The sequence below is a fragment of the Solanum tuberosum genome, unplaced genomic scaffold (assembly GCF_000226075.1).
Source record: "Solanum tuberosum cultivar DM 1-3 516 R44 unplaced genomic scaffold, SolTub_3.0 scf00201, whole genome shotgun sequence".
Taxonomy (NCBI): domain Eukaryota; kingdom Viridiplantae; phylum Streptophyta; class Magnoliopsida; order Solanales; family Solanaceae; genus Solanum; species Solanum tuberosum.
The window spans coordinates 486222-495133 of record NW_006239126.1 but is presented as its reverse complement, the minus strand read 5'-3'; the positions used below and the strand labels follow the sequence as shown (position 1 = coordinate 495133).

Sequence of the window (8912 nt, the reverse complement as noted above, 5' to 3'; positions counted from 1 at the left end):
TATTACCCGATCCAATTTTTTTTGGCCAATTTGCCTTCAAATTATTTGTTTAGTAGCTTTTATATGTCTTTACTTTAGGATAGCCCTCATTTTATCTTACGTCTCTGAATAATGATTGATTCCTTTATATAATTGAGGTTTACAAGTGCTAAGTTAGGTATCAGTGCAGTCCTTTAGTGTTGTTGTTTTGTATAAAATAGTTGAGGTTTGATTATTCGGATAAGCTTAGGTTTAATTGGAATTTGCCCAAGGGGAGTGGACAGTTAATTATCTACCGTCTCTTTTATCAGAGTTTGAAGTATGGAGAATCAAACAAATTCTCCATGCCATGGACTGTTCTCCAGGCGATTATCAGCATTGTACTGCAGAAGAAAGTAGGCCATGAAACGTAAGTAAGTGCTGAAAAATGGTTGATACAAAGAAGGGTCTAAGACCTCAACATCTTGAGTTAAAATATTTCTAGAAGATTGATAGTCAATATGAACATTTGGAATGTGGCGGTCTTGGATAGTACAATCGGAATGCTGTCAAATGCAAATCTAGAATCCCTTTTTTCAAAAATTATGGTTTGGAGTTATGCTATGAAGTGTTTCTCCAGGAAGGCCATTTAAAGAGGGATATGCTTCTCTGTCAAATGAAAACACCTTGCTGCTTGCCTAGAAAAAGAAATATTTTCGAAGCAAGTTTGTATTAAATGAACTGGAAATGCTAAATCTATAAGACACTTAGATTTAATTTTACACTTTGACTTCTTAGTGTCTCAAACTCTTAGTTATGTTGTAAAGTGTCTGTGTTTGCTTCTTAGCTAGATGCATTACGTCAACTCATATGCATGGTTCATTTGATTTGTTACTTTATCTTCTAAGTGATTTTTTTGAAGAAGAATCTTCATGAGAAATTCTAACGGCTAAACGAAGTAGGACACGGGTCCGTGCCTTGCATGGGCACACAACATCTAGTATTTATTATATGTCGCGCTTACTTAAAAAAAAACAGATGATGCTTAATATTTTTAATTTTATAAAATCAATTCATAAATAACATTATTTTTTCTTGAAAGTATGAATTTGATTAACACATAAAAATTAAGTGATTAATTCATGTTTGTTGATTAATTTAATTAATCAAAATAAATTAATTTATTAAAAACTTGATTTCAAGAAATCACTAAACAAGAAATAAGAATATAATGTTAAAATTTACCGAATTTCTTAAGAAACGTAAATCTAAATTAGTGATATATAAATAGAAACGAGGGGGTATAACCTTTTTATTGTTGTAAAAAAAAAATACAAAAATTACTGATGGCACCTTTATTTTTTATTTTTCGCTGCAATTTACTTTTACTTGTTATTGTAAAACAATAATTTTTTCCTTTTATTCTTCTCCTTCTTTCTTCACCCCCCCCCCCACAAACTCTCTAAACCTAAAATCACTATAATTCTCCGAATTGGAAAATCTGAGCTGTGAGCTCTTAACGTATATGATTTGAGTTGTCTCTCTTTTTGAGTTCCCGGCGGCGTTGTGTTTGGTCTCGGTAAGCTTATTTTTTATCTTCAATCACCTGGGTTTCTAAATTAGTTATGTCGCAGCTCTGTGTCCATCTATTTAGTTGAGGTTCAAGTAGTGTAAAGTTTTTTTTTGTTTGTTTGATAATTGTGGTATCCTGGCTGGCTTGTGTGCACCTCGATTAATTTTACGAGATACCTATTACCTCCCAACAACAATCCACCAAGGCTGGGACTGGACATATGAGAATAATCACCTACTGTTTTTGTCTCTTCTGGGGAAGTAGTGTTTAATTATTGAGGAGAATGAAGTTCTCTGTATAGTATTTAAGGTTGGACATGAATCATACAAGGTGCTTGGATATTTCTATGTCACAATCTAGAGTAGTTTCCTCCCATTTTTACAGTTATGATAAAATACTCTGTTGAGTTGATTAGGCAAAGGATCCCAACTTTCTTTTTTCCCCAATTGTCCCTGTTTTGGATGGCATGCGTTATGACACATCGTTGAAGCATCAAAATCAACAAGTTATCTATCTGCCATAGGGATAGTAATAAATAGTTAGATACTTTAATTGCTAACACACTATTAAAAAAATTCTATAACTAATGGGGATTTAAAAAGTTGGATTTTTTAATTGCTAACACTCTATAACTAATGGGGATTAAAAGTTGGATATGCTGGATCCATAAGGATGCTGATGTAAGTCTCTTGCCTGCTCTTTTGTGAAAGATGTTGCACCATACTTCCTGTCCTGACTCCTGACATATCAAGAGGGTTGGGAATATATAGCTACATTATGGTGTAATGCCAAACCCGTTTGCATATAGGTCAAGGTCTAATTCGTTAATTTTATTTCGAAGTGTAAAGTACAAATAGTAACAAATATACTCAACTGGTGTAGCACCAACATTAAGCATCACGGTGTTATTCTAAAGGACTGAGACTAACATTTTAAGCATTTAATTTTGCTGAAGTATTTGTGTTACCTTCATTCTAATCGAACATGTGCACTATTTCTTTACTTGCTATCTTTTAATATGATATTTGTGCTACATTCATTCTAATCGAACTTGTGTGTAGAGATTCTGTAGAATTGGTGATGACAAATGAACCAACTTCTAGAAGAGACAAAGAATTTTATAACAAAATGAACAAAAATAATTTTAGTAATATAAGATGTGCACATTGCACCGGTCCGCTTTCTAAGGAGATGGTAAACAACTGATTCTTGTACTTTTTTTAAAAAAAAAATTTATGTGTTTTTTCATTGTATTTCTGAGTGTTAATACAATGTTATATGTATGAGTGATTCTCTCATTCCATTGCAGGAGACAAGTGAGTGGACAGTTCCGCCTCTAATCCGGGATAGCTTTTCTATGGTTCGATATCAATGATTTACATTGACACTGCTTTGTTTTTCCAATTCTTGAATGATAAAATTCGGTTCTCTCTTTATTTTATGGTGCACAATTTGAGTAGACCACTGGATTGGACAAATTAAATTGCATATGCATAGTGTAAAACATTAGTAGTAAAAGAAAATTTGAAGAATTCATACTTTAAAATTGGTTATAGTGGGAACATTGATATTTGAAGTTGAATTGTTAAATAAATTTTAATTCTTGAATGTTGAAACTTATGACAGTTACATAAAATAAAAATACCAACAATTTTAGAGATGTGTTAAATGTTATCTGAATCCCACCACCCTCATTTAAAAAGTGTTTGATGAAATCGCTAGTAGAAAATCTATAGCATAAATTGGAACAGTTTTAAAATTTTTGCCTTAGCGGTTTGTATTTTATTACATTCTGATTTGTTACTAAATCTGCTTGTCCTAATTCATCTCCCCCCAACTCCACCCCCACCCTTTTACTTAACTACTTTCGTGATATTTCAGATTGGCTCTGCAGTTGGTGGTACTACAAGTGCATTTTATGGCTTCAACCATGGTACATAGCAGTATTTTGGCCATCTTCCTTAGTTTCTTTTTGTATATGTTTCCTTGCTTCTAACATGCTCTATGTATTTATACCCCCTTTCGGAGGTGAAATATTGTGTATTGATTATAATCTGCTTTATATGTAGCAAAATGATATTGGTGATTCATATGGCCGACTTCAATTAGTTTGAATGAATATGTAGTTGTTGACTTGTTGTATAATCTTCTTCATATAGCAACCCAACCATGTTGTAACATAATGAAAGTAACTCTATGGAAATAAAATGGGAAGAATTTCTACATTATTCACTCACGCTGTTAATTTTTTTTTAATGTTGATAATCTTCTTATTAGTAGTTAAGTACTGCTTAGTGCTTACAGTGTACTTATCAAAGGATTTCTGACGAACAACACCACATGCACTAAAAATGTGTAAAAGATGAGCAAAAATCTTTGGTAGTATGCTGTTTCTTTGTAAATCATTCTTCTGACTTTACAGAAGATGCATTTCTGGTTTCTATAGTAGTCTGAGGATAATGTATGCCTGTCATGGAAGCATCTCTCGAGTCATTGAGCCTTTTTAATCAAGTTCATATCTCTACTGGAGCCTAAATACTATCTTTTTCCGACTTTATATGGTGGAATTTGTATTTTTAATCGACATGTCAAATCTGAGATTATTCATTTATGTACAAATACTGTGCATAAATGTTTTTTTAATTGACCTGGTATCCACGTTGATGTGAAATTCTTGTCTGAATGACAATCATATTAATGTTAACCAACATGTCTTGTCTCTATCTTATTCCTCTGATTCCTACTTGCAGTGATGCCGATTGTTAGAAGGTGGGTTAAAGGACGTATGTGGTTACATTTCCTTGTTGGTGTAAGTTATTATTCTTTTTGGTGTACAAAGGATATACTGTACAAGGAGGCTTGGAAGAAGTTTGTAATGAATTCTCAGTTAAGCTTATAGATGCTAGCATACATTGGAACTACAAAATTCAAATGCACTAGGCTTCCATCTTATAAATTCTATATATTGTCAGCACTACCTCCGAGTCATAAATAATTTAGGCAATAGTAAAACATATCTACATACATGACAAAAGTATCACAACTTGTGGGATTACAGTGGGTATGTTGTTGTTGTACTCCTATTCTCTGATTGTTTCTAGTGCTCCTTTTCCTTGAATGGTTTTATTCTTGTTCAGTAGCTTTTTTCACAGACGGTTTAAATGTTGTTTTTGTAATTCTCTGTGTTGGGTTTATGCAGGCTCCTCCTGTGATTGTTTTCTCATCTGCATGTGCAGGGCTAGCAGGTTTGAACTTTACTTCTTCCAAGCGTTTACCTCCGTCTACTCTGTAAAATAACTTGCTTTTTGTTTTACCTATTATTGTTTCTAGATTGTATGCTCCTGACATGAGTAAATCTTGTATGTATTCCCCTAGTTTTTTCCATTTAACATTCTTTTCCATGGTTGAAACCTTGCAGGTGGTGCTGTTCCAGCATTTGCACAGCTAGCATCTTCGTCTTACCATGCTGTGATCTCATCTTCCACATTACCACCTACAGCCTCTCAAGATGAAAACATGAGAAAATCTAGAACTTCTTCAACTTTATAGCTTAAACACCAAGAGGAGATGCTTTTACTATCATGAGTCCAGCATTTTGCGGGATCATTTCTTAGTTGTGACAGTCTGTCCTCTCCTGTTTACTAGCTCCCGTTGTGGTGGATTTTTTTTCCTTTGAAAATATATTACTTGTTCATGTAATGAGTTTGTTTATTTTTGTAAATTCCAACCTTAGTATCTCAGTGATGGCAGAAATTTGACAGAGTTTTTTTAGGAAGTCGAGTGCGTGATAGTTTTCGTAGCTCAAACAGGCATGTTTTGAGGAATTCTTTATCATGTTTTATTATAACAGCTGTCCACTTATTCTATTCTACAAGCCACACTGATTCAAGACGAAGTTTGAGAATGAAATATGAACAAATAATGAACGATTCTCATGGCGAAAACAAGAACGTTTGTACATCTTCATTTACCAGAGAAATTAGAGTCTGCATGTTCTGCCATTGTTTCGAGTGAGACGAAATCAAATCAAAAAATTTAAAGAGAGAAAATTGGTATTCAATGGATCCATCAATCTTGCTTCAAGTAGATGCTTTGGATACAAGTTCTTGTGCATACATATGAATATTTCACAAAGTTGCAAGTCCAGCCTTGTTCTTAAGCAATCTCATTTGGAACCTCAGTTACAGTCATCTTGCTAGTTATTCCAATTAACTTTTGAGTTTCCTCATCCATCTCCACGTTATCCTTTTTCATCCTCTCTTCAACTATCATTGGCATCTTACCCGCATTCACATAAGTTCGGAGAAGTGCATTATATATCTCTGTATTCACATACTTAGCGTGTCGAAGGGTAACTAGCAACTGTTCTGCCACCTGAATGTCGCCCTGCTCTTCAACTACATGATACATCTCTCGAACCATCTTTGCATCTGGATCCCATTTTGAAACACTTGTAACAGTTTTTTTGAAAACTTCGAGAACTTTATCCATTTCCTTTTGCTTCAAATAACCCCGCGTAAGAAGCTCCCAAGTGGTGCAGCTAGGAGATATGCCTTTCTGCATCATTTTGTTGTGAAAATTGACAGCCTTTTCCATCTCATTTTTGTTAATGTAAGCAGCAAGAATTAAATTTGCAATCCTAGTATCCTTGGTCACAGAAACAGCTTCCCATTCAGTGTACAGATTCATTGCTTCTCCAAATTCATCCAGCTTCAGTAACAACGATATAATACAACTATATTCTGTATCATTCACTTTACGGAAGATTGACTTCATCTCCTTCCATATTCGGAAAACTTCATCCTTGTTTTGTAGATTTGTATGCAAACTGATGAGAGAAACATATGCAGTTCGAGCCTTCCTGGAAATCTTTTTCTCCATTTCTTGCAAAGTTGAATTTGCCTTATCCTGAAGTGAGCTTTTAATGTAGATGTTGGTTAATGTGCTAAATGTTATCCAGTCAGGGTCCAATTTTGCCTTCTTTAGCTCAAGTAACATTTTCTCTGCAGCTTCAACATTATTCTGTGATGCAAAAACTGCCAACTCCAGATTATATGTGACAATATCAGGAGAGGTATTTTTCTTCAATTCCTGAATCAGGCCTAGAACTTTCTCTAGTTGCCCTTGGGATATGTATAAGGTAAGCATGTGATTATAAGGAAGATGGTAGTTCAAGAAACCGCATTCAGACATTTTTTTCATCAAAGACTCAGCTTTAGCAATGTTCTTATGCTGGACATAGGTGTGGAGAAGGGCAGTACAGGTGGTCTGGACCTTCAGTTTATCAGGTAGGTCTTCAAAAAACTTCTTCGCACTGTTCATACAACGGACTTTTGCAATCAAGTCCAAATGAACTGCATAGTCACCATATAATAGTTGGATATCATCTTGTACCCTCATCCATTCACAAACCTGTAAAAATAATCCCATCAACATTGCAGATTTCAATGCTATTAAAAGTGGCATGTCACCTTGCTCATCAGAAAACTATTTATTTTCTCACAAGGTCTTTTTAGAAAACTATGAGACACTTAATCAAGAGCAAGGACAATAATTGATTTTAACAAAACTAGAACAAACAGTAGAAAAAATAAAATGAATGTTTGTTTTAAGCTTTTACAATATGCATTTCGTTCATAACTGGTTAGTGGTCACAGTTCTTATTAGCAATAATCTAAACAATTCCAGCAAGCTTGAAGACTCGAGCAATTCCTTCTGTAGGTGAGGAGACTCTGTAGCAACTGAGAATACTGTAAAAAGCAGTTACCTTCTCAATCATATAACACCATTTCTTGGATTAGTAACTCCCTTGTTCAAAATCTAAGGTGGCACCATGCACAATGACTTCGTATTCAGTAATTTAACCACATAGAATAATTCACTTGAATATTCAACACCAAAAATGGATAATTTACAGTTCCTACCCTAGCTCATCCATCATTTGCAATTTTCATGACAAAATATAGAAGTTAGGTAGAAACCGGTCAAAAAAAAAGTATTCTAGTGCTGCAATACACTACCACTATAAGCCTAAGAAATAAATGATTCGAAGTAAATCATGAAACAGTTAATGAGAAGAAAGAGAAACCTCAAGGGCATGTTTGTATCGTTTGTGTTTTCGCAACTCCTGGACGATGCGATTGAGCTCATACTTGCGGACAGGGCGCCCCTCTTCCTTCCACTTGCTTATAGCAATGACAGCACTACGTTTTGCATAGATCAAGCTCAAAAGCCTCCTCCCTAGCGTGTCTCTGCCACGATTACTTGTGGCAGTACTAGTGCCACCTTCTAAACTAGTGGTAATGCCATTTCCTCCTCCTGATCTTGTGGACTTCACTGTTGTCGCAACTTCAGTCGATAAAGGGCGAACAACAGCATAAGATCTCCGAACCAAACGGCGCAACATTTCTATTCTTAGCAAAGACACATTTTGTATTGCCTGCTTTGAAAGAAGATCAGACATGAGATAGCCATAAAAAAGAAAAATCTAAAAATAAGGCATATCATTTTAAGATATTTGAGTCTTAAAATCATTGTAACAACAAATTAGACATCAAATGTACTTCACCACACTTTTCTTTTTATATGGGTCAACTTGCTTACACCTCGACTATTCCACCGGGTACAAGTTATTTTCCACCAGGTCATGTAACTAGAAACCCTGTCCACCAAGGCTTAGGCAAATAGGAAGACATCACCTAGTGTTAATTACTTTTGCTGGAGTGGAATTTGAACCCGAGACCTCATAATACATCACCATATAGTCTAAATCAATGACCTAGAATATTTGTAAATGTACTTTCAGACCTTATATACACCTCTTTCAATTTAAATTGTTAATACTAAATTCATGACCTTAACTACTCTTTCTCAATTCTAGCTACACATTTCCCAATGATTCCCCAGCTTCAGCACAAAAAGCAAACTCTATTGTATTTATTAAGTACTAAAATTCTAAACATTTCTCTTCGATAAAAGCTACAAATTTCCACATTTTTCCGGTTTATTGTCATTTCGCCATTGTTAGCATAAAAACATGATTTTTATCTTTTTAAGCACCAATAAACTTCCATTTCTTCACTAACCCAGCACCAATCAGAGTTGGTAATGCACAAATACATGCTACAAATTTGAACTGAATGAAAGAACTTAGGCTTATCAAGGAAATACAGTAATTATAAAATGATAAACAATCAGAATTCAGAAGAAAACACACCTACTGTGCGAGTGATTTGCAATGTCAATTTACTCGCCGGTGAGAGAATTAGGGTTTAGGGTTTAACACTTCGACATCCGGTGTTCATTTGGGGTTTTCCACTTGGACCCATGAAAGAACAATTTCAAATATTAAGTCCTTTAAATTTGCTAAAGTGTACCAACT

General features: G+C 34.6%; 2 protein-coding genes across 8 annotated transcripts in view; one reads left to right on the top strand and one right to left on the bottom strand.

Moving 5' to 3' along the window:
* LOC102596459 (uncharacterized) overlaps positions 1 to 5402 on the top strand; it is an 8408-nt gene extending 3006 nt beyond the window's left edge. For 3 of the 7 annotated variants that reach the window (XM_015312379.1, XM_015312380.1, XM_015312381.1), the window contains 7 exons: positions 291 to 388; positions 2593 to 2725; positions 2841 to 2891; positions 3413 to 3464; positions 4282 to 4340; positions 4731 to 4776; positions 4950 to 5402. In XM_015312379.1, coding sequence (XP_015167865.1) covers positions 291 to 388; positions 2593 to 2725; positions 2841 to 2891; positions 3413 to 3464; positions 4282 to 4340; positions 4731 to 4776; positions 4950 to 5080 — 570 coding nt within the window. In that variant the 3' untranslated portion in view covers positions 5081 to 5402. Of the gene's footprint in view, positions 1 to 290; positions 393 to 1546; positions 2408 to 2447; positions 2726 to 2840; positions 2892 to 3412; positions 3465 to 4281; positions 4341 to 4730; positions 4777 to 4949 lie in introns of those variants that run through there. The other 4 variants (XM_015312384.1, XM_006355389.2, XM_015312382.1 and 1 more) reach the window with 3 other exon arrangements.
* A 100-nt stretch (positions 5403 to 5502) lies between these two features.
* LOC102591148 (pentatricopeptide repeat-containing protein At4g02820, mitochondrial-like) lies at positions 5503 to 8828 on the bottom strand. The gene is made up of 3 exons (XM_015312378.1): positions 8748 to 8828; positions 7620 to 7970; positions 5503 to 6943 (listed from the first exon to the last, which is right to left on the bottom strand). Exons 2-3 carry the CDS (start codon positions 7935 to 7937, stop codon positions 5687 to 5689), a joined length of 1575 nt encoding a protein of 524 aa, XP_015167864.1. The 5' UTR covers positions 7938 to 7970; positions 8748 to 8828; the 3' UTR covers positions 5503 to 5686.
* Positions 8829 to 8912: the final 84 nt, after the last annotated feature.